This window comes from Gallus gallus, chromosome 12 (assembly GCF_016699485.2).
Source record: "Gallus gallus isolate bGalGal1 chromosome 12, bGalGal1.mat.broiler.GRCg7b, whole genome shotgun sequence".
NCBI classification, from domain to species: domain Eukaryota; kingdom Metazoa; phylum Chordata; class Aves; order Galliformes; family Phasianidae; genus Gallus; species Gallus gallus.
This window is the reverse complement of record NC_052543.1, coordinates 19,939,047-19,964,175: the sequence shown is the minus strand read 5'-3', so window position 1 is coordinate 19,964,175 and position 25,129 is coordinate 19,939,047. Positions and strand designations below refer to the sequence as shown.

General features: G+C 39.5%; 1 protein-coding gene and 1 non-coding gene across 13 annotated transcripts in view; one reads left to right on the top strand and one right to left on the bottom strand.

The window, feature by feature from the left end:
- Positions 1 to 4,012: 4,012 nt before the first annotated feature.
- Positions 4,013 to 7,246, bottom strand: LOC107054394. Its single transcript, XR_006931372.1, has 2 exons — positions 7,079 to 7,246; positions 4,013 to 4,894 (listed from the first exon to the last, which is right to left on the bottom strand). It is a non-coding gene; the product is annotated as a protein IQ-DOMAIN 14-like (transcript).
- Positions 7,247 to 7,468: 222 nt separating this feature from the next.
- The window catches only part of NR2C2 (nuclear receptor subfamily 2 group C member 2), a 37,745-nt gene continuing 20,084 nt past the window's right edge, over positions 7,469 to 25,129 (top strand). For 6 of the 12 annotated variants that reach the window (XR_005839448.2, XR_005839447.2, XR_005839445.2 and 3 more), the window contains exons 1-6: positions 7,469 to 7,618; positions 10,714 to 10,797; positions 18,416 to 18,526; positions 19,446 to 19,646; positions 21,986 to 22,088; positions 23,125 to 23,304. Coding sequence is in view for 8 of the 12 variants with exons in the window: in XM_040646751.2 (XP_040502685.1) it covers positions 10,738 to 10,797; positions 18,416 to 18,526; positions 19,446 to 19,646; positions 21,986 to 22,088; positions 23,125 to 23,304 (655 nt within the window). In the remaining 4 variants the exon portion in view is untranslated. Of the gene's footprint in view, positions 7,619 to 7,787; positions 7,952 to 8,742; positions 8,978 to 10,713; positions 10,798 to 12,075; positions 12,176 to 12,930; positions 13,108 to 18,415; positions 18,527 to 19,445; positions 19,647 to 21,985; positions 22,089 to 23,124; positions 23,305 to 25,129 lie in introns of those variants that run through there. The other 6 variants (XM_040646754.2, XM_040646753.2, XM_046900226.1 and 3 more) reach the window with 6 other exon arrangements.

Here is a 25,129-nt window from a genome sequence, read left to right as displayed (position 1 = left end):
CAGGTCAGTTGTACTTTCAGAAGGCTGTAACACCATATCAAATAAAAAGACAACAGCCGCATACAAGCCTAAATGTGCAGGCAGGATTAACAGAGCAACGACTTCAGTAGCATAAAGAGGGCCATCAGACAGGTTGGAACACAAGACAAAGGAATCAGCTGAGCTCTGATATAATGAATTAGATGGTGGAAAATAGCAGAAGTACTCAAGCTCCTGAAAAATAAGCTGGTGGGAAATATAAACATGGCATTTCAGCACAGAAGGAAGTCATTGTGTTCTCCTGCATTCTCAGTGTCTTTCTAGAGCTCTCTCCCCATGCTTCTACCATTTTAACTAAATTTCTCTGCTCTCATGCTCACAGAATCACTAGAGAGAACTGTTGAAAGGCAAATGCCATGAACTGCATAAGAATACCTAAACAACACTGCATCTTTGCCACTGCACATTCAAAGGAATGCTCTATTTTTTTGTATAGAGCTAAAAACTGTTTTCCCTGGGTTTATAAAGCATTAATACGTTTATATTGTTAAAACCTTTATAACTAATATTTTAATATTAATAATATTATAATTTGTAACTCCCATCCAGAGGGACCTGGACAGACTGGAGAAGTGAGTCCATGTGTATGTTGAACTGTTGAATCACAGCCTGAACCTTTGACTGACCACCTGAGGTGAGCACTGAGTCAGCTGTAGGGGTACAGGTGAATGCAATTTCACCTGAGTGACCAGAAGACCTCCCCCCCCCCCCCCCCCCCCCCCCCTCCTCCTAGGCCCCCCCATTTAAGGGCTGACTCCCAAGGAGGAAGGGTCTCTATCTGGAGATCACTCCTCTTGGAGTCCTTCTGTGAGCCCAGGACATGGGTAAGCTCTTTATTTCATTACTCCTTTGTAACATGATAATCTCTCTGGTCCTATACCTGTATACTTATTTACCTTACAATCTGTATACCTGTTTGCCATACACTATGAAAATCTAATGACATTCAATAAGGCCAAGTACACTGTGCTGCACTTGGGTCGGGGCAATCCCAGATATTTATACAAAGTGGGGGAAGATCTCCTTGCTAGCAGCCCTGTGGAGAAGGACTTGGGGGTCCTGGTAGATGAGAAGCTGGACATGAGCCAGCAGTGTGCGCTTGCAGCTCAAAAGGCCAACTGTGTTCTGGGCTGCATTAAAAAAAAAAAAAAAAAAAAAAAGGTGGCCAGCAGGGAGAGGGAGGTGATTGTCCCCCTCTACTCACCTCTTGTGAGGCCCCATCTGGAGTACTGTGTCCAGGCCTAAGGCCCCCAGCACAGGAAAGACATGGAGCACTCGAAGCAGATCTAGAGGAGGGCCACTAAGATGACCAAAGGGCTGGAGCACCTCTCCTATGAGGAAAGCTTGAGGGAACTGGGCTTGTTTAGCTTGGAGAAGAGAAGGCTCCAGGGAGACCCCATTGCGGCCTTCCAGTACTTGAAGGGAAGTGTATAAACAGGAGGGAGAACAGCTGTTTATGAGGGTGGATAGTGAGAAGAAAAGGGGGAATGGTCTTAAATGAGACAGGGGATGTTCAGGTTGGATATCAGGAGGAAGTTTTTCACTCGGAGGGTGTTGATGCATTGGAACAGGTTGCCCAAGGAGGCTGTAGATGCCCCATCCCTGGAGGCATTCAAGGCCAGGCTGGATGTGGCTCTGGGCAGCCTGATCTGGTGGTTGGCGATTCTGCACATAGCAGGGGGTTGGAACTGGATGAGCATTGTGGTCCTATTCAACCCAGGCCTTTCTATGATTATAACTCTGTCAAATTCATATTCATACTAAGTTCTTCCATGCTAAGTAACAGCTTAGCTTGTAACATTTTCCTAGGAAATTTCAGGAAAATTGTGTGAGAACTTTAATCACATGAAATGACAACTTTTAAAAGTTCAGAAAAGCTGTCAATCCCAAACATTTAAAACACATAAATAACCTTCAATTATGCTTACATTTTGTAGTTCTTAGCCTCTCATATATTCTGACCCCCCTCCTCAACCATGACATATTTTCATATGCTACCTCCATGACCGGAGGGCTTGTGGCCTGTGCCACAGATATGCATACAGCCCAATGTTTGCAGTCAGTGGTTCTGTCCACATCTAAAACAACCCTTCCCTCTCTGTGAGCATGTACGTTTTCCCACCTCACCTCTGATCTATGATGAAGTCAATATGTTCTCCTGGGCACAAAGCTGCTTACATGAGGTGTGATTACCTCCTCTGCTTCTGTGGCAGTTTGCAGAGCATTTTTTCTTCTCAGTCAGACATTGCAGAATTTGAAAAAGGCCCCCACTAAGATACCTTCTGTACAGTGTGGATGGGAACAGTTTAATACTTCCTAAGAAAACGTAGCCGCAGGGTTGCAGCCCGCCTTCAAGCAGGTCCCCCTGACAGAGCGGCCGCGCGGTTGCAGCCCGCCTTCAAGCAGGTCCCCCTGACAGAGCGGCCGCGCGGTTGCAGCCCGCCTTCAAGCAGGTCCCCCTGACAGAGCGGCCGCGCGGTTGCAGCCCGCCTTCAAGCAGGTCCCCCTGACAGAGCGGCCGCGCGGTTGCAGCCCGCCTTCAAGCAGGTCCCCCTGACAGAGCGGCCGCGCGGTTGCAGCCCGCCTTCAAGCAGGTCCCCCTGACAGAGCGGCCGCGCGGTTGCAGCCCGCGCCTGGAGAAGAGGAAACGTATAAGAAGGAAGGTGCGGCAGAAAAGAACAGATATTTACGAGGTGTAATCCTCCATGCACTGCTCCGGGGCTGTTAGGTGGGTGAGGGAAGGTAGATGTCAGTCGGCCATGAAGAAGTGAAGTTAAGCCTGGGAAAACTTGGGCAGAGGAAGGTGATGCTTTAGCTTTTGTCCTAGTTTAAATAGATATGGATGCTAAAAAATTTATTTTTCTCCAGGTCAAGTCTGTTTTGCCTGTAACAGTAACTGAAATATGATTTATCTCAGCCTGCAGCCTAATAGGCTGAAATATATAGTGAATATAGTGAAAACCCTATTTTCACTCTCTGCCCCATCAAGAGAAAAGCAAACAGCAGGGTCAGTACCTGGCTGCAGTCCAAGGACAAGCTTGCACAGTGTGGCAGACAGGTGGACCTTCTTTGCTCTCAGTATGGTTATTAACCTTCACTTCTTAGAGAGCTGAGATTCTCCACTTTTTTCACCTCCAGCATATTTTTCTTTCCAGTCATAACTAACCCCAAAATGTGCCTATACAAACACTTCCTACTAATGCTCCCTTTGAAGTCTGCAAATATAAGCTTAGCAAATTAGATAATTAGCATTATCTAATACAGTATTGTTTATTAAGGAAGGGCATGGAAGATGGTTCTACATTTCACTGATGTTCTTACAGTAACCCACAGCAAACCACGCTCTTGATGTGGCTTTCTTTATTGCAGAGTTTATTACTAACCCATTAGCATGGTGCGGCTGCATGGGAAGCAAGAGTGCGCTCCATACCAGAGTTCATTCAGAGGAAATTGTCCTCTTGGTGGCAGAAATAAGAACAAGGAGACAACTCCTGTCTTCTAAAACTTTCCTCAACCTGCCAGGCAGGCAGCAAAGAAGCGCAGAGCAGCAGTTCACTTCTAGTTTTGGCAGAAGTTATTCTTCCTTTCAGTCAGAGTTATTGATAAGGAACAAAGAAGAGTTTGAGAAAAAAGAATGAAAGAAAATGGAGAGCAACACCAAAGAATATATAACCATTTGTTATCTTCCATTTGTTCTAGCACAAAATTTGAGTCACGTTTTTCTGCTGTTCCTAGCTTTCAATAAGGCCCACTAAAGCACAGGCAGTATGTTTAAGTCAGCTACTTCCAGAGACTTCCCCAAAAGACAATAAGAAAAAGCCAGCCTCTCTCTACCACTATGAATTACTTGTGAGCTCAGAATTTAACATTTCCAAAATGTCAAGTAGATACAGACAGTACAGCACACTTCATAACCAAGAATTTGTTCACTATTTTTAAACACAGGAAAGAAACCAAATCACATACATACAAGTTAAGAGATACCAATATTTTTATTTGCATAAAATTATAGAACAGCCCCTTATGAAAGCACATAGTTTTAACTTCTGGTTACATTTTTTCCTCTATGAATCCTCCAAGCTGTCAATTCACAGCTTGGAGCATTTTGTTACATGACACAGAGAGACTGCTCATTGTGATGACCAATTTTATTTATTTTCAAGCTACTATGCAAAACATTCAATATAGTATCTGCAGTGTTTATTTAATAAGATATACAGTTCTCATTACTGCATTTTCATTTCCCATACAACTCAGAAGAAAATACATCTTTAAAGCATTTCTCTGCATTTCCTTTCAGCAAAGACAGTAACTGATTCACTCACTGACAACATTCAAAACTACACAGAATTCCAAGTTACATTCAGAAATACAGTGAATTTTGCTTTAACAAATTAGGCCACTTGGTCTAAGAGCAATGTCATAATTCTCTAATTATCTCAGATCTCAGGCTATCACAAAAATATATAAGAGCCACATGATCAAAAGCACAGTATCATTAAGCAGACCTAAAAGAAAGAAACAGACCTCTCTCTTGATCACTACATCAGTTAAGTTCCAAAGAAAGAAATCTTCAGAATCTTCAGTTTTCTCTCCAGCCTCCTCTCAAACAAAAATTCTCACAGTGTACAAACTCTAAAAAAAAACAGAGCCCTGGTTAAGCAGGCTTCGTGCTCAGGTGCAACAGAATGAAGAAATAACATGCTCAGAAATCATTATCAGCACACATTCACTTTACATACACAACATTCCAGTGATTCCCAGTCTTTTTCCACCTCCTGCTCCATTCTGCTACAGCAATTCTTTCACAGAAAACATGGATTTGGTTGCCAATACATATTGCAATACTAAGAATCTGTCAAAACCAAAAATATCAGTTTATGGAGGCAAATGTTTCTACTTTCCCTTGAGATACCACTCAGTTATTAATATGTAATGCAAGGATACTGCAGTTATTTAATTGTCCATGATTACATATGGACCTCTGACAAGACCTGATGGCTTTCAGAGACAGAAATTTTTTATTTCCAGTCCCTCCTCAGACAAATATCAAACTTACTTCAACAAGAATTCTGTTCATAAAAAAAAAAAAATGTAATGACGAGTCAGAGATGGCTTCTTAATCACATTAGTGGCAGAATGCCTTAAAAGGCTAAGAAATCATAACTGTAATTTATGTATGTGAGGAAGAGAAGAAACCTTCCTAGCTACACCACCAGACTGTCTGTCAAACAGACAAAGGATGCAGGGTGTACAACTTTATTACCGCAGTAACTATAAGCCCTGGAGTCAACAGACCACAGCTACAGAAACGCAGGACCTCCCTGTTTAGGAATCTCAAGCAAGACAATTTGCTACTGAGCAAATGAATTTAAAATATATTTCACTACCAAGGAAAAACATACTATTCCCTTGAAGATTAAAACAATAACTGCAGATATTTCTAAATAAAGCATAAATTTAAACTGAACACGTAGTCTACTGCCTCCTCATTCTATATATTCTGATGCTCAGAAAGAAAACACGAAAATTGAAAGCTTCCCTATTCATTCTAGACTTCTCCTCTCTGGTTTATTCAGCATGTGAGAATTTATCACTGAAGACTGCACAGATGAACATAATCACTGAGTAGTACTAGATCTTTTAAGAGAATTCTCTGACCAGAAGAATGAAATACTTTTTTACCTAACCATGAACACAACTGGTGTAGAAAAAAAGAAAAAAAAGGAAAAAGAAAACAGAATTCTGAGAAAAATATTTAAGAATAGCAAATAAAAGGCAAAACTAAGATTTGCTTTAAGTTTGCTTACACTATAGTCATAGAATCACCAAGGTTGGAAAAGGCCTCTGAGGTCATCCAGTTCAACCATCCACATATCACCAATATTCCCCCTAAACCACATCCCTCAGTACAACATCTAAACATTTCATGCTCAGAAAGGTGTAAATCTCAAAGTTTAATGCACTGAACTGTCATTTTTTTCACTCAGGTTATCAGTTTAAAAGACAACCTGTGGTCATAGTCTGCTTCACAACTCATTATTCTTGATTTACAATTAAGAAAAAAATACAGCCATACCCTAAAATCTAACTTACTTCACAAATTAGGGTACTATGAGGACACTGAAAAATTCATAGATGTATATTCAGGAGGGGAACGGCTGTTTACGAGGGTGGATAATGAGAGGACAAGGGGGAATGGTCTTAAACTGATACGGGGAGGTTTAGGTTGGATATCAGGAGGAAGTTTTTCACTCAGAGGGTGGTGATGCACTGAACAGGTTGCCCAAGGAGGCTGTGGATGCCCCATCCCTGGAGGCATTCAAGGCCAGGCTGGATGTGGCTCTGGGCAGCCTGGTCTGCTGGTTGGCGACCCTGCACATAGCAGGGGGTTGGAACTGGATGGGCATTGTGGTCCTTTTCAACCCAGGCCATTCTGTGCTTCTATGATTCCCCTCACACTCCTGAAAAAAAGTGTCTACACTTTAAAATTACATTTTATGAAGAAAAAAATATGCAAATGTGTTTTGAAAAGTCTTCTTTTGGAGGAATGCACATATCCACATTTTGGAAAACATGAAAAATATTCTTTCTGTTCCACACTCTTGCCTTCAGGAGTTATTATCACTTCCCATCTTCCAGCTTCACTGTTTGTCTGACCACTCCTTAAGTCCTTAACCAGACATAGACTAAACTTACTAGAAGTACTAAAATTAAGCTAGAGAATTGTGGTAAGTATAGGTTAAAAAAACACTACAAACAAAACAGAACTGGGCCCACGAGTTCACGTTCAATAGCCACAGAGATGACGAGCCCCTAACAGCAGCAAACTCTTAAAGCACCTCAGCTGTATACTACAAAAATGCCAGACAACACCTGCAGTCCTGCATTCAGAAGCAGAACAGTCTTCACGGCCGGCTCCACTAGGCGAGCCCTAATCAGCGACAACAAGCAGATAAAATTAAACCAAAATTCAAGGCTATTTAAAGTAGCCTTAAAGCATCAAACCTTTTTGACTTAGCATCTTAGTACAACGTACCGACACTCCGCGCGCAGCAGCCCTCAGCACGCTCCCAGAAACGAGCGCCACCTGCCGCGCTCCTGCATAGACAACCCACCCTACCACCGAGCAGGCTGCGGCCCGGTTCTACTTGTAGGAGCGTTGGCGCGAACGCTCGAAGCGGCTCAGGTAGCCCCGCCCCTCCCCGTCGCCATCCTCGGCCCCGCCCCTCGAGAGGATGGAGGGGGCCGTGGCCGGCGTGGTGCCGGGAAGAGGAAGCGCTGGAACGCTCTCGGGCGGCGGCGGCAGGCGGGGTCACGAACTCTGACCTTTCACAGGGCCCTGAAAAATAACACAGAACTCCCCCCCCTTACCCCTCCCCCCACACACACTCCCCCCCCCACCTAATAATACAGTTCCACCCCTTCTATCCCTCTGCGGACCCCTGTTAAGCTCCCACTGCCGCCGCCCCTCGTGGGGAAGTTTGGGCCGTCTCCGGGCACCGCCACCAACGCCGGCTGGCCCGCCCGGGCCCGGTTCAGGGGCACTGCCGGGGCACGTTTGGCGCCAATTCCTGAGGTAAAAATCGTTTTGGTTTTTTTTTCTTAAATGGAGACGGCCGTCTGGGCTTCTTCATCGCGGCGGGGACGAGGGAGGGGGTATCGGAATCCCGTTCGGGAACACCTCCGCGAGCGGCAGAGGGGAGGGGTAACGCTCGGTTTTGGGGAGGTGGGGGCACTAGAGCTCCGTCAGTCGCTGCGCAGCGGCAGCCAGCGGTGCCGCAGGCCCGGCCCGCGGCTCCCAAAGAGAGGGCAGATCGTCGTGGCGCTGGGATGATCCGATGCAGTGTCCCGGTGCGGAGACGCTGTTCTGGGATATGGGCCTCGTGAGGCCGGAGCTGGTCCGGTCTTGGTGAGAGCCATCCGCCGTCTGGGGGCTGCTGGGACCGTGGTCGTGGAAATGCTGGGCGCGAGACGCGGACAGAGAGGGAAGATGGAGTCTGAGCAGGCGGAGGCGGCGGCGTGAACCCGACCCTTTTACCTTTGCCACCGGGAGGGCGGAGGGGAGGGGGCGGTGGGTACTTTGCATACGGGGCTGAGGCCGCCGCCATCTTACCGGCTGCCGCCTCAGTGCCGTGCGCGGTACTCTCTTAACTCGACATAAGGGAATACTAGAGGGGAGGGGGCCTAATGGCGGCGGCGGCCGCTGCCCCGCCTGGGATTTGGCTGCCTGCCAGCGCGGCCATCTTGTGCTCATTCGGGTCCCTCGGGTGTTTTCCCCCTAACTCGAGGGGCGGTGCCAGCTGCATGACAGGCGGTCCTCGCGGCCAATGGGGAGCGCGGATAGCAGTGCTGCATCTCCGATGAGGTCATTGGCTGTGGCAGGAGGCGGGAAGGAGGAACGTGGCCGCGGGGGGCCGTCTGCCTTGGGAAGCTCTGTGATAGGCTGCGGTGGAAAGGGGTTGGGCCGCGGAAGCGGTGCTGCCAATGGGCGGTGGAGAGGCTGTCCCCGTCTAGGCCGCTTTTTGAAGGTGTTGCGGCTGCTTCCGTCCGGGTCGTTGACTTTGTTGTTTTCTCTCTCATCTATTGTTTCAAGGGTTTCTGCTGCCTTCTTACCATCGCTCGTAGCGTAACAACCTCGTAGCTCGTAGGTTCCCAGCAGAGCCTAATTTGCCGGCCCCTCTTTCCCCTTTTGTGCTCCAGGCTCCCACTGGGGAGATGCCGAGCTGCTGCTGGGTCGGCACGCAGCGTGAAGAAGGCAGGCTCACTGAGTAGTAGGAAGAGGTTTCCATACGGCTGAACTCAGCCTTCCTTTGTGTCGAACTTGTAGGACTGTCCCCATAAACCATTGATTGGAGTTTGCGAATTTCTTCGAGATTGGTCTGCGACTTAGGCTGAGAGAAGCAGTTTTGTCTCACATTTTGCACAGGAGATCTATGTATGTTCAGTTAGCTGCTGTCCTCTTGCATCGGAATTGTTTTCCTGGTGCTGTAGGTTCTTTTTTTGCTGTTTTTGTGTTCTACCTTTTTTGTTGGTTGATTTGGGTACTTTTTTTTTTTTTTTTTTTTTTAATGAGGGGTTTTGCTAGGCAGCAGATTTTGCTTTTTGTGTTGCTCTCTCAAGATTCGCATTATTAACAAGCTTACCTGGCATGGCTGTGCATAGTCCCTGAGCTTCCAGTTGAATTTGCTTTGGTAGCCTCCACTGTCATTATGGAAGGGTTGAAAGTGCAAAGAATTTTGGTAGGTAACAACACTCAGAGCAGATCTGTTAACACTTATCACAGGAAAACTTGATTGAGTCTTGAAAAGGTATTCTTAGGAACAAAATCTCATCTTCAATGTTTCCTTCATCTTAAAGCGCTGAGGAAAACATGAGCATGCCGTGCTTTTTTTTTTTTAATTGGCTTACACTGGAAAGGAATTACTGAACAATTTGGGAAACTTGCAGAATTAAATAAGTCTGGAGGAAATAATAAAATGAAAAGGTGTATGAGAAAGTAACATTAATACGATTACACGGAGGATGTCTCAGTTTTGGTGACAAGGTGTTACACGTTGTCTTCCACTGATATATATGTGATCATTTACACATTTAATTTACCACAGTAGGATTTAATCTTTAATGAATTGTAACATTTTAAGCAACGTTAACTTTGTAAAAGTTGAGTTTGGAGGGAGGGTGTTGTGCTGGAGACATGAATGTATTTTTCTATTAAGTGTTCTGCTGTTGTTAGCAGTAGGTGGTTTGCTATGTTTGTTTTTCTTTTTAACTTTATGTGAAATGATTGCTTTGCAAGTATCAGCAGAAGGTTGTCAATCAAATGTCAAATATGCTGCTATTCAGGAATGCAGTTTCATTACCTACACCTGGGTCGTATGAACTCTGGCTTTGTAAGAAGAAAGTCAGTGCATGAATTTGAAGCCTTAATTAAATTTATCTTTGAGGAAACACAGCCCTTGTAAGAATCATTAATAAGATATAGAAAATATTTGTTCTTGTTTCTTCTCTTTGCTCTTTTGCTCTTTAAACCTTGAAAAGCACGAAGCTCAAGGTACAGACACCCACAACAGGATAAAGCAGTTCTGTAGTATTTTCATGTCAGACTGACAATACTGCTACATTATAATTAAGATGTATTTTCTGTTACGTAAAATATTTTCTAGATGTAGTAGTATTTTACCCGTACTGTGGTAGATTACTGTAAGAATATGGGTGATCATGGCAGTTTGTTGAAATAACTCAATAGAAGTTTACTCAAGCGCCATTCTGATTGCTGTTTCCTTGTCCAGGGCATAATCAGGAACAGTTTATCTGCAGTTTCCCATCCCTTGAGTTCAGGGTCTGTGAATTCCACAAACCACACAGATAATCCATGTTTAAATCAGTTATTTCTGTTTTATAAAATTAACATTTTATGCTTACTGCTTAAATAATAGTATAAAAAAAATTGTATGAGAAACTTTATAAAGTAGAAGAATAACTGTTCCTCTAATAGCAGAATTCAGCATACTGTATTTCCTACGCTCATGCATCCACACCATATCTTATTTTTCAGATAGATAAAATAGTGTTGTAGATTCTTAAGTCATATCAGAGACTTGTTTAACAGTAAGGAAATAAAAACAAAAACTTTTGTGCCTGATAGAAGTTGCTGGCATCTTTTTCAAACAGGTTTTCTAATGATCTTGCTTCGCCATGGCAACCAATATGGAGGTGCTGGCTCAGCAGGTAATGGAGACTCAGCAGGTGGCTGAGGTGAGTGAAGAAGATACCACAACGATTGGCGTATGAGCTTCTGAGAGGAAAACTACTTAAGATTGTCTTTGCTGTTTCCAATTTGTAATAAACAGAGCAGATCCTCATAGAACAGTACTGCTGTATGCCTGGGGTCGTACAAACCAGTGCAACTGATGATGAATGCTCTGTTTCATTCTAGTGACCTCCCTGGCAGGAATGCAAGTGGGAGGTTCACCATTAACTGCAGAGATGCTTGTCTGTATTATGGATTGTTTAGAAGAATAATATAAAAAAATCTTGTGATGATTAATTTATTTTGATCATGAAAGGTTTCTGTTCTTCTCTTGAGTTGTCATCTGAATCTCAAATGTTTGAATTTACCTGTTTTATTTATGTACTGTATTGAATTTACAATAGAATGGCTGATTTAAATAAAGCTTTATATTTCATATCTCTCTATATGAGATGACACTTTGAATAGGTTTCTGTGCTTGCTATTAAGTGATGCCTTTAAATTCACTAAGCTTGAATATTCAGCAGGTAGAATGTCCAAATCAACTCGTAAACACTCAAACTGCATGTATTCATGTCCATAGGAGAGAAGTAATTTGTTTCTTTCTGTTTGTTAACTTTAGTTTAGAAAAAAGACAAAATTGTTTTTGTTTAAAATTATATAGTTTAATATCTTTCAAAGTTGTTTAACCATGTGATTTTATAATTGAGATTTCATAAATAATGAGGAGCAAATGTGTTGAGAGACTTCTGAAGACAAGACCACTCTTCAGACATTGGTTTTGGTTGGTGGTTTTTGTTTGTTTTTCTAACCTATTGAACTAAGATTATACTTTGATATTAAAAAGTATGATCAATTCAAGAATAAGCTACATAAGGTAAATGTAAATCATGTTTTTAGAAATGGATTGGAAATTCTTTATGGTGTTATTTTTCTTAATAATTTTGGTTCTTTTAAAGTCCATGATAACAATTATTATACTACAGTGTGGAAGATGGTCTACCAAGTATTCTGGAAACAACACCTAAGGCATAGTTAAAAAAAAAAAAAATCCTATAATTTTGCAGTGAAAACTGACAAGTGATTGTCACTCAGATTTGCTATATCAGATATCAATTTGGCAAGCACTTTTTTTTTAAAGAAAAAAAACTTTTCCAAAACAACTTGGGAGTAAAAACTTGTAATGGAAATACTGCAAACCTTAAACTGTTTTGGTAGAACTTGAGATCTTTAATCACATCTTAGACACATAAAATATGTGACATTTGTAATTCCTCGTGCAGGAAATGCACCGTGGTAACATAGTGTGATGGTTGTATCTTGCCACTGGAGAGATCTCTTCATCCCAAGAATTTATGAAGCTCTGTGATTTCTTCCTAGCCGGTGGGTAAATAGAGGGCTTCATCTCTTTACAGTATTCAACTCCTCCTTAGTTTATACACCTGTTTGGTGCATAACCCCGTGAAAACTTTTTTCATGGAAAAGTAGTTGCAAGCAGCATTGTCTCACTAAAAGTTAATTGATGTTACCTATAAATTTTGAATATTTTTTTTTTGTATGAATGACTGGGTGTCTTTAGTCTGATACAGTTTTTAATACAACAAAATACATTACTGGTTTTCTTGATGTGTACTATATCCATGCTCGCTGATTACAGTAGAAAATGTAGCATAAAACTAGGCATTAGCCTTAAATGAGAGACTTTTTGGAATATTATAACATTAAATGAAAGGAAAAGTCATTGATCATGTACAGAATTGTAAGTTGTGCATGCTCAGAGACAAGTTGCAAACAGGGTAATTTAATATATGTTCAGCTATATCTGCAGCAGTTTTTCAGTATAGTTGTACATTGTGCATGGCTTTATTGACAACTGCAATGCCAAGCACCAAATCAGATTGCTGTGCAGGTAGGCTATATGTTGTTCTTCCTTCTTGAGCAACAGTTAATCATGTTTGCTTTCCATTATACTATGGCTGCATCGCAGGAGTTACTGACCAGTCCCTGTTGTTTGTATTTTTGTACTTTTTTTTGATTGTGCTTTTAAGGGCTTTATAAAATTGTCCTTTTAATGGTTTCAGATGTTTCCACTGCTTTTGTTTTCTCTATAGCAGTATTGCTTCTTGGTTTTTTTCCAGATGAATGTTTCTGAAGAGATTGTGTGAGACAGTTGCGTTTTTTTGTGTATGCAGTTGACTGTACATAAGATTGCAGAGTAGAGAGCAGCTTGGGAATTCAGTAGGAATTTTAGGAATTCTTCCTCATCCTCAGTCAATTTTGAGAAGCACAGAATATGCTTTAGCCTTAATGCAGAAGTAAGTAATGCTGCTTTTCTGAAGTATTTATGTAGTACTGTTACCATGCAATGTATCAGTGGCACAAGTTCAGTCTCCACATCAGCTTAATTTGTCTATCATTAAAATGTATTTTGTTATGCATATGCATTGTATGCACAGTGCCTTAGTTTTTAACATACAGTTTTTAAACAGAACTGTCACTGTAGGGAGGAATAAGGGCTATTACCCCCTTCCAAAATTGGACCTAAAGTGACCATGAAGAACCTTTAAGTCACAAAGAATTCCCAGTGCATCCTTCTCTTTCTCTGTCAGAGGCTATAGGGAGAGTCGCAGGAGCTGCCTTTCTTGAGCTCTGTGCTTACTGGGAGCTCATTTATGCCAGCTGCATTGTTTGAGGATTTCAGTTGCATTCAGTTCTCCCCAGTGCCCTCCAAAACCTTGTGCCTTTCTGAAAATACCTTTTGCAATGGGACTAAAAAAAAATTCTGGTCATCTTTGTCACATACTGTATTTTCTTGATCCTCTTTAGCTGTCTCTGATATGTTATATCATTGGTAGTTGAGCAATTTAGGTTTTAAGACCAGGTGAAGCACAGTGTGCTGAAGAGCAACCATAGAAATACTGCTGATCTGATTGAATAAGGTTTCACTATGTTGTAAGAGTTCATAAATAGGCTTACTTTGCAGTTTATTTTCATTATTTTATTGTTGTTGGTGGCTGTTTTCTCATTTTGGATGATTCTCAAAGTGAAGTTTTGATGCTAAGTCTTCAAACCCAAGTCATGCATTTGTTGCATAAGGCTCTCTAATGGTAATTCACTGCATTCAGTTTATTTTCGTAAAACTAGTCAAGTCATGGTCACTTTTCCAAAAGTTCAGGTAATGAAACTTAAAAATTTCCCCAAGAATTTTTTTTTTCATTCTTTGGTCAGCCTTCATTGCAGCTTTATACAAATATTTTATCATGGAACTTAAGCAAATGAATCACCCAGGTGTTAAAAACTTACTACATTAATTCTTATGTGTAAGAATAGTGATTTGTGTTATTTGCAAGGCCTGGACAAGTTGAGAGAGGAGTATATCTTTTAAATATATTAAGTTAATGAATGTTAAGGTCAAAGATGCTCCACAAGAGAGGTAGTTGATTTTCTTTTTCAATTCATTGATTTGAAAATACTTGAAGCTACAAGCGAACACTTTCCTCAGATTTCATTTTGCTGTTTCACAGTTCGCAGAAAGCATGTTAAGGGGCTTAAGAATAGAGACCAGTATGATGGGTAAGCTTGACAACATGGGAATATCTCCCATGGATTAAATTAAATTTACCATTAGACAAACTCCTTCAGCAGCTGGCAAAACAGCAGGAACGCATCGATTCTGCTTCCTTGGTTACAGGCAATGATAGTGCACTTGACCTTCAGAGGAGAAGGGTCACAGAGAATCTGTTTTATAACAATTCTCGTTGCTTTGGTGATTGGAAACTTCATGAATGGACACTGGATGCAAATATCTTTGTTCTGACTAGAAGTGAGTTCAACATTTTTTTCAGATTGATTTGGCCTTGGAGATTTGATGAGGAAAAATGTAAATAAGGCTGCAGGATTTGACTCTGTAAGTACTGGAGTCGGTACATCGTACAGCTAGGGAGCTCCAGAAAGCAAACAATACTACATACATTAGAACGTATTATTTTTCCCATTTCTTAAACTAGGTGTATTTGGTATGTCTTCTGTAGAGGAATTAAGAGGTCTTAGAAAATCATGGATGTGATGTAAGAGATTATCTCAACTATCTGTAAGTCATGATATTAGTGTGGGTTGTTTTTTTTTTTTTTTTAAGGACTGTGAATGAAGCCTGTGTAAAATGTCGTGCACTGAAGTTCCGTGATATAAGGCTGATTTATCTCTTTCATCTTCTCTGGAAAGCTTCCTGTCTTAAAGAAATTGGGACGCATTTAATTTTTTAAAATACAATTTAGAATTACAAAAATGTACCATCACTGACTTTGAAGAACTAGGTTTTTGTACATACAGCTTCCATAGTGGTTGCTTTAAGTATTAAACAGGTTTTTCATGGTGTGATGTTTGTTTTGAACAGTATGTTAATATAGTGAACAGTAAGTGTAATCCTGAAAATTGACCTAAGGTAATGGACCTAAACTGTTATCTTCCTGAAATGAGTATTTACAAGTAATTTGCTTTCAGAATATTTTTATTTGATTTATGCTATCTTTAATTAGAACCCCAAATTTTTTCCTATAGCATTTATGTAAGCTATCTGAAGTCAGCCTGGTAAATCTCTGACAGTCTGGAGAATGTTGCATATTCTTGGACTGTTTTTCTTCATTTTCTACTTAAGAAGTCAAATTTGTTACAGTTGAATGAGTGTGATAATAAACACATCATCAGAATTATATCCATTCTTATTCATTGTAGGGGTGTGAAAATATTCAAGGTAGAAATTTAGCTGACAAATAATATTGCAGAAAGCTTTTTTTTTTTTTGCTCTCTTGTAAACTGTTCCATTTTTGCATTTGACTTTCTACCCTGGTTCTTACTTTGCTGTCAACCAAAGGTGTGTGTATTCAGTCTGGAAAATAAACTTGATATTTTCAGTAGCCATTGAATTTAAATAAGGAAGCTGATGTTCAAATGTGTCCACTGGGAGTCTCTTGATTATAAGTGTCTTTCTGTTTCTTGTTTGTTGTTTTCTTGCCTAGCTATTTTTCTCTACTGCTGGATGCCTCATATCATGTAATAATGAGAATATACTGCATGTATGTCTATCTGTACATTTGCCTCATTTGTCATTCAACTTCTGTGCCCTTTTAGATTTAGATTTTACTTCTACAATATAGACTTAGGATATGGGCAGTAGGAGGGTAAAACAGTATGGCTTCATGAAAAGTGCTATGTATTTTAAGACTTATTTTTTTTCCCCAAGGAGAGTGTGCAGTAAATTGTCCTTTCTATCCAAACTGTTTTTTCTTTCCTTACATCACAAATTAACTTTTTTGTACATTAAACAAGAGGTGATTAAATTGACACTAACCTGTTGTCTACATATACAAGTTTTGATGAGTAAATCATTCCAAAGTTATTTGAAATGAGAAGATTTAATAAAAACAACTTGTGAGTTTCCTAGGTTTGGTCACCTGTCACTGCAGATATTGGACTATTTTGATATTTTCAATTCCTATGTAGAATGTTATAAACAGTCATATTTTGCCGTCCTCAACCACCTGAAAAGAGGTTGTGGTGAGGTGTTGGTTGGCCTCTACTCCCACATAACTAGCAATAGGGTTAGAGGAATGACCTCAAGTTACACCAGGGTGGGTTCAGGCTGGATATTAGAAAAAAATTCTTCTCTGAAAGAGCAGTCAGGAACTGGAATGGGCTGTCCAGGGAGGTATTTGAGTCACTGTCTCTGGAGGTATTCAATAAACATTTAGAGGTGGTATTAAGGAACGTGGTTTGGTTTAGTGGGGAAATGGTGGTAGTAGGTAGATGGTTGGGCTAGATGATCTTGGAGGTCTTTTCCAACATTGGTGACTCTCTGTGTTAAACACAGCCATATGGATATTCTGAAACAGTGTAAACTTGTGTTTGAAGGGTATTTATAAAAACACAAATTGTTTACAATTAAATTCTTAATTACAGTTATTGTAAATTGTAGGGTTTACAATATGAAAATACTTAAAATTCTGAAGCCATCAAAATGTAAAATCTGTTAAACTGAAAATAAGGTTTATTTAGCATTAGGCAGATGTATGTAATAATCTAGGCATATAACTTGTTGAGATTAAAAAAACATTCTTCCAAAGAATAGAGTTCTGGCCTATTTGCCTGGTTTTCAATAAGTAGTTATGGCTTAAACTGGGTGTAGAAGAAACCAGACTGCAATATTCTGTTCTTTTTTATGTAGTACATCACGGTAGTATTTTATTCCCACTGGAATGGAATATCTATACAAGTGTTTACCATATCATAACAATTAATAATACTTTGTTTTCAGACATACTGCATGTGTAAAGTTTGCTGTCAGCAGTCTTCCAAAGTATTGTTGTTTTCTATCATTTTGTATAACTTTCAAAAAGAATGTGACTAAAAAGTATCGATGTCATGCTGTTGCCTGTGGACAGTTAGTGTCACCTCTAGAGTTGCTGCAATATTATTATGGTAAATATTTATTTACTGTTTAGAATTATGTTACTTTCTGCAACCTGTTGCAACAAAATGTCTTATGTATACTGTTACTCAAATATTTTTGTATCTTGTCTGAAAACATTGGTGAGCATGTGCAGAATATCCCTTTAGAACAAAATTATCTTTTGTTTTAATTTTCTCACAAGTGTTAAACTATCAATTCAAGTTATAGATTACTGACTTGAAAAATGCACCAGAAAAGCACAACTTTCCTAACATCATGCTAGTGAACTCTTCACTAGAATAACAGAAGTTACCCATATGCTCCTGAATATGTGCTGAGTACACTGATACTGCAGAAGTATACATTCAAGAAAAAGCTTGCAGTACCGTGAAATAGAAAGACAGAACAACTTGGAAAAAGAAGATGGGAGGGAGACAAAGAACACAGAAAAACAAAGATATCCAGATTACTAGCTGTATTAAATTTAACTTTTTACATCTAAAAATATTTGTACTGTTAAGATTTTTCTTACTTTCACTTGAGAGTGAAATTATCATTTTGTTCAGTTGGGCTATAAAGGCACCACGCTTTCAGAAAACTTCATGGATGAGATCAGAAACAAAAACAAAGTGTCAGTTCATTCAGATGGAAGGTCTGTGTACTCTTCCAACAAATTCTGTGTATCTCTTGTCCTGTGTATCTCTTGAACCCAGGATTGAGGACACTTTAAAATAAAAGTTTTAAAAGAATGAAATATTTAACTTGAGACATTGTAAAAACAAAATACACAAAATTAAAAAAAAAAAAGGGATGATATAAAATTGTAAGTTGAGAAAAGTGCATTTCTACATTTCAGTAAACTGAAGACTCAGACAATTTAACTATGTTTTCTTTGGTTGTGAAAAATTATAATTATTCTGTGATTTTGAATATGTCTTGATTTGGTTTTGTGTTTTTTTTTTTGTCGTGTATCAGGTTTATTCTACTCCCCCCCCCCCCCCCCACCTCTCCAAACAACATACCTGTAATTCATTGGGGGGGGGGGGGGGGGGATCAAAGTTGGTTTAATGGCTGTAACCTTTCCAATAAATGTAGGTTGCGTGCTAAAGCCATCTGATGTTTAGTAAACATCTGTATTTTAAAATATGTAAATCAGAATTCTATGTGTTATTTTACAGGTACAGACTATTCAGAATTCACTATCTGATTCTCCAGTGATGACCAGCCCTTCCCAACGTATCCAGATTATTTCCACAGATTCCTCTGTAGGCTCACCACAGCGCATTCAGGTAAAAATCTATTGATTTAGTAGTAAACTCTTATGTCTTCATTTTTTTTTCCTCCTACTGCTCTCATTTCATAAAAAATAGTGCTAAAATCTATTGAAGGTTTCTTCAAAATTTGTAAGAATAGATCATTTCTATTGCAGACCAGAACTCTTTCAGAAGGTACTATTGGTGATGGCTAGTTGGCTGTATATAATAATGATACTGGTGTAGTGGATTGAGGAATATTTTCAGGGGTTAAACAGCCTGCATGTAGAAGTTGCATGAGCTCTGACCATACCAAATGGGCAGACACCGCCAACAGACAGTTCGGAACACTTAAGATCATCTCTAAAGACTTTATTCTCTCTCTTTTCATCCCTTTTTCCCTCCCTCCCTCTCCCTGTCACATTTTGAAAGAAACAGTGGCAGACTTGCCTGTGAAGGCTGAAGTTAGCCCTTGGATTACCACATGGTGGATTGTTGTTACTCATGGATAGTATAAAGATAGCATTAGTGTATCAGAGTTCTAAATGTATGCAATGCCAAATGATATGAAAACTAAGTATTAGCATTTACTAGAGTTTTCCGGTACTTCCTTGACCTTGTTTTGTACCAGTACAGTACTCTGTTGTACTTCTGCCAGAGGTGGTGCAGGAGAAGAGGGTCTTCTATTCAGGGGCATTTGAAATGGTCCTGGGCGTACAACCTCCACCACAAGATGAACTCTCACTTTTCTCAAGTCTATCTAGTATTTTTCTTCTGTATGGTAGGTATGAAGATACAGAAATATTCTAAACAGTTTGTTTTGATTGTATTGTTTTGCTCTTATAACTTTGCACTGGTCTAAGAGATAGCAAAATAATTAGTAACAAGGGCTTTTATGAAACAGTATGTTATAATTCTGAGACAGAGACATACCATTCTTCAATGTGTCTTACAGATTGTGACTGATCAGCAGACAGGTCAAAAAATCCAGATAGTGACAGCAGTGGACTCATCTGTGTCTCCAAAGCAACAGTTTATTTTAGCCAGTCCAGATGGAACTGGTGCAGGAAAGGTGATTTTGGCAGCACCTGAGACATCTAATGCCAAACAACTTATCTTTACAACCGCAGACAACGTTGTGCCAGGCAGAATTCAGGTAAATATGGTAAACAAGATTAACCACAGATTTTTCTATTTCTATTTTTGACTTTTCAGTGCTTTAAATGTAGAATTCCTTTAAGACATCAGAAATTGCAATAATTTTATAACATCGTTTAGATGATAACAATTGTAGGCTATGATAGTCAGTCCTAAATCGCGCTGTCTTCATGTTCCTCGTGCATTCAATTGCATTCGTTACGTATCACTGAAATTCCAATTATGAGAAGGCATACACAAACAATTAAGCTGGTGCTTGTGAGGGGTGCCAAGATTTCAGATCTAGTAAATACTTACAGATGTGCAGTGATAGAGCTTACCTGGGCAAACATAGGTTCACAGTGCAGTGTCACAGTATTGAGATTGATGTTCTTCAGAGCAGAAGCTGTCACAGAATCACAGAATTGTAGGGGTAAGAAAAGGCATCTAGAGACCATCTAGTCTGTGAGAAATGCTTGTGTTCAATATTCTAGACTCAGGCAGAATTTGCTTTTGAGTCACAAATTATTTCACTCTTTCGCAATAGCAGGTGACTTTAAGAATAAAAGGGTGCAAGGGTTGGAGAGAGGGGACAGTTTATATTTCCTGCTTCCTGGTGTGAATTCCCTTCCCTGTTTCCCTGTTGGTTGAGGACTCCAGGGTTTACAGCCTATCCGATACTTCTGTTTCCCTCAGTGGATGTCCGGTCTCTATTTACTTTACTGCTTGGGTAACTCCTCCATATTCTCCTCCCTTTCTTGTTTGGTTTTTACCTATTATGGTATGCTGCAATGACCTCTCATAGTTAACCTTCCCCTCTGGCTATCATTCATACCACAGAACCGGTTTGTACTGGTACATCTCCTTAGATTACTCAAAAATTCAAAGTCTTAATTTCTTCAAGTAGAAATGTATCAGGGCTCCGTGGTGCCTCTTTGAACCTGTTTACAGTCATTACATCTTTTTGCTATGCAAAAACAACATTTCTTTCACTGTAAGTCCAACCTTCCTGCTAAAGAAGCTTCCTCAGAGCAGGTTGCAAAAGAAAGTATCCAGGTGCGTTTTGAATATCTCCAGAGAAAGAGGCTCCTTTACCTCTCTGGACAGCTTGTTCCAGTGCTCTGTCATTCTCCTGTTCATACAGAACCTCCTGCATTTCAGCTGGAGTCCAGTGCCCCTTGCTGTGCACCACTGAAAAGAACCTGGCCCCATCCACTTGACCTCCCACCCCTTAGATATTTATAAGCATTGATAAGGTCCTCTTCTCTAGCCTTCTCTACTCCAAGCTGAACAAGTCCCAGGTCTTTCAGCCTTTCCCCATAAGGGTGATGTTCCAGGCCCCTCATAATCTTTGTAACCCTCCACTGTACTTTCTCCAGCAGTTCTCTGTCTTGAGCTGGGGAGCCCCGAAGTGGAGACTACTGCAGATATGGCCTCACCAGGGCAAAGTAGAGGGGGAGGGTCACCTCCCTCACCCTGGTTGACCAGACTCTTTAATGCATCCTATGATACCATTGGTCTTTGTGGCTGCAAGGGTGTTCTGCTGGCTCACAGCCTGTTATATCTGTGGGCCTTGAACATAGTCCATATCAATGGGAACTTTGCAAAACAAATCGTATAAACAAGAATCCATTTCCAGTGAAATTTGAGATTTGTTCCTAGCCACCTTTTAAAAAATAAATAAATAAATAAAAGCTGGTGCCTGGTCCCTATTTCTACTATTGGAATAGAGAGTATTTTACAGGGAGCGGTATCTTTATTTTAAACCATTTTTTTTGACAAATTGTGTCAGCAGTCTTTGAAAATTTATTTTATAATGCTACACCAGTTGTTAGTAAGTGGGTTTTGTTTTAATTTTTCGTGAGTTGAATGTTTTCAACTGAAGTTTTGGGATCCAAGATCTTCAGAAGCCAAACTGTTTTCTATAATTAATCTCCGTTTCAGGCTGTCTCCTCTAAACCATATATACGTAATAGCTAATGTGAGGATGTCTGGGAAGAACATGTGGAGTACAGTCATCTTGGGCTAAAATACAGTTGTTTGACAGTAATTGCAAGAAAGGAAGCATACTGCTGACTGCACAAGTGAGGGAACTTCTATTCAACGAAACTGGGAGTTCAGTTTGGGATTCATGTTTTGCTTTGGCTGCTCTAATAGTCTTGCTATTGACAGTAAAAATGCTCATTAACATTTATTTTATACTACTTAATTTCATTCCACATCTGTCATACTTGTCTTCGTATTTGGCTGCCTCTTGTCTGTTGATACACCAACCCTAGGCAAAGCTCCTTGCCTTCAGCAGAAAATACTGTCTAGTTACCTTTTTTTTTTTTTTTTTTTTTTGGAATTTTCACTCAGATAGTGACAGACTCTGCTTCGGTGGAACGTTTGCTGGGAAAAGCTGATGTTCAGCGGGCCCAAGTAGTAGAATATTGCGTGGTCTGTGGTGATAAAGCATCAGGTAAGGAAGCATAGAAAGCAACATTCAGGAAACTGACTGGAAAGATTACTAGGGTGAAGGAAGAGAGGAGGTTGCATGTGGCCTTAAATGATTATAACCATGCTGATGACAAAAGCAATTGAATTTAAAGTGGAAAGAGGTGTTATACATTTATAACTATACACGCAGAGTAGTACAGCTCTGCTTGGAAGAATATTAGTTTGTACTTCAAATAGAGTAAATGATAAATTGGCATGTGCTGAAAGAGAAAATAATGATTGCGTAGCTCCTAGTAACTGAAACCATTTGAAGAATTAAGTCCTGTTCCCCAAGCTGTGGGCAACCTTGCAGTAAGTGTTGCCTAGAAAAGTCTGCCTGCTTCAAGGAAAAAAAAATGCTTCTCAGAGATCACTGACAAACATAGGACTTCTTGGTAGATTTTGGTTTTTTACTGTTAAAGAGGCAAGTAGAGATCAAGAGAGTCCTCAGTGTTTCAGATCCATTCAGTAACAAGCAATCTACTAGATAAAATTTCAACATCAACTAAGGAAGCTTTCATGCTACAGAGAGAACAGCTCTCGCTCTTCTTTTTCTTCTTTTCCATTTTATAAAAGTGTTTATGTAATTAAAACAATATGAGAATCAATATGCACAGTATTGACTAAACACCGAATTCCAGATTTTATTCTGAAATTACTTATCTCCATTTACTTAAATGATGAGCACATGTTTGCTCTTCTAATGTTACTTCAGACATATGCTATCCTTTATATAGCTCCTATGCTGTAACAGCAGATAGAATGGGAACTACTACTTCGGAGGCCTCTTATTCAAATAAAGGCTTAGCTTTCTTTTCTCCACTTTCCCACCTAAAAGTCTTGACAAGAGATAAAAAAAGAAACATCCTGTAAGGCTTTAATGATACTTCTGCAGTCCAAAATGATGATAAAAATACAAAATAAGGGTGACTCTTACAATGCTTTACTTGCCTAAGATGATTATTTTTATGTTAAAATAGGAGTTATTTCCTTCTTATAACAGTATGTATGTTTCCTAGGTCGTCACTATGGTGCTGTCAGTTGTGAGGGATGCAAAGGTTTCTTTAAAAGGAGTGTGAGGAAGAATCTGACCTACAGTTGTCGTAGCAACCAAGACTGTATCATCAATAAACACCATCGGAATCGCTGCCAGTTTTGTAGGCTTAAGAAATGTCTAGAGATGGGCATGAAAATGGAATGTGAGTGTTAATTACTTAATGTGGGAGTGTGCCTAGAACTAAAAAATATGTGGACTACTATTGGTTTTTCATGTATCTTCTCCATTTCAGTCTCTGTTGATTGAAGGAAATAGAACTTTTGATATCCATCTACCTCACCTTTCTTTCATTGCTGTTTATGTTTAATGTGCAGTAGTTGTTTTTTATATGTATCTCAGCTTACTTGCAGTCCTAGAGCAGTCAGTTAGGGCCTCTTAGTATGCATGTTACAAATGCAGCGTATGTGCATAGTACAAAATACTTTTCACAAAGATAGATGTAAGTCTGAGACTAATGTTACATGTACAGAATGTTTTTTGCAGGTTTATTTTTCTCTTTTTACCCAGAAGTGTTTGTTTTTTTTTATTAATCATTTTTAAGCAATATTATATTATAATTCATTTTATGTAAACAGTCATGTTCCGAACAACTTATTTTCCTGTTTGTATGCAATACTTAACTACAGTTCCAGTGCTAGAATCCAAATAACTCTTTCAGTGCATTTTAATTCCAATTTATAGCACTTTCTGCTTCTACAGTCCAGCACTTCATGAAGCCTGTTATCTTGTTGTTCTCTGATAAATTTAAGGAAAATTTAAGGTGAAGTAATTAATTCTTCTTTCTACTCTGATCTGGGATAAATTCCAGCCGCTGAGTTATGAAGGAGGCAGAATTTCAGATTGTAAACGAGGAGATCTTTGTTGTATTTACACTTTAGAAATCCAGAAGGGTAGTGATGGTTCCTGTGCTATGTGCTATGCACATGCTGTGCTGAATATGAGGTGTGACATCTGTGGTGAAGAAACTGCTGCATTTCCAAAAGCAAAACCCTTCTTAGCCCAGTGTTAGGATGTATGCTTACTGATTTTACTATGCACTGGTTCAGGTTTCTGATCAATACCTCTCCACCAAGCCTAGAAAATAGATACATCTACTTACTAAGCCCCTAAATTTTCCTGACAACTAACAGTATTAGTAAAAACAAGATGAACAAATAAACAGCTTGCTGTTTACAAAGATAGAAAGAAACATATCCATGTATTTTAGTGTTACATTGAAAAAGGCTATACAGATTGAATTGAAGGATTGAATTTTTTGTTTGTAATGTTAAATCTTGTAGAGCAATAACTCCTATATGATTGATTTGTACAATGAATACATAGTAGTATTGTTTCCACTTATATTATGCCCTACACTTGCAAAATATTTTTAGAATTAGTATTAATACAGCACATTTAGAAATGCTTTGTATTACTGCCATGTTATTTTATTAGTATTATTATCCATATCTTCAGGTGAAAAAATGATGTGGTCAAACGTTATGCCAAGCTATAGATAAATTTGTAAAGATTAGTGACTTAGATTCCAGATAACTTTCGGTCATCTCCTTAATAATAATACTTTCATATTATAAAGAAGCACTTTTCACTTCCCTTCTTCTATTCAAAGATTTAACATTCTTGTTTGGCACATTGGTGGCTAACCTTATTTTCTTCCAGTTTTCAACTGGAAACATTTCTAAGTTCTGAAAAGGTTAGTTTTAGAACATTGCTCCCTAGCTGGCTGGAATGAACAAATGAGTGAATTGTATATCATGCAGAGAGACTTCCTTCAGGGAATTAAGCTGCATTTCTTGTATAACAGAATAATTCTGGAGCTAACTTGTATTGTTTCTGCTCATCCAGAGTAAGACTGAGTCTTATATTAGTGTATAGCTTTACCTGGAAGAATAAGAATCCTCCCCCCTCTTTTTTTTCCTAATTTATATTGCAGAATGTTTAGTCTCCTAAATACCTGTGAAAAGTCA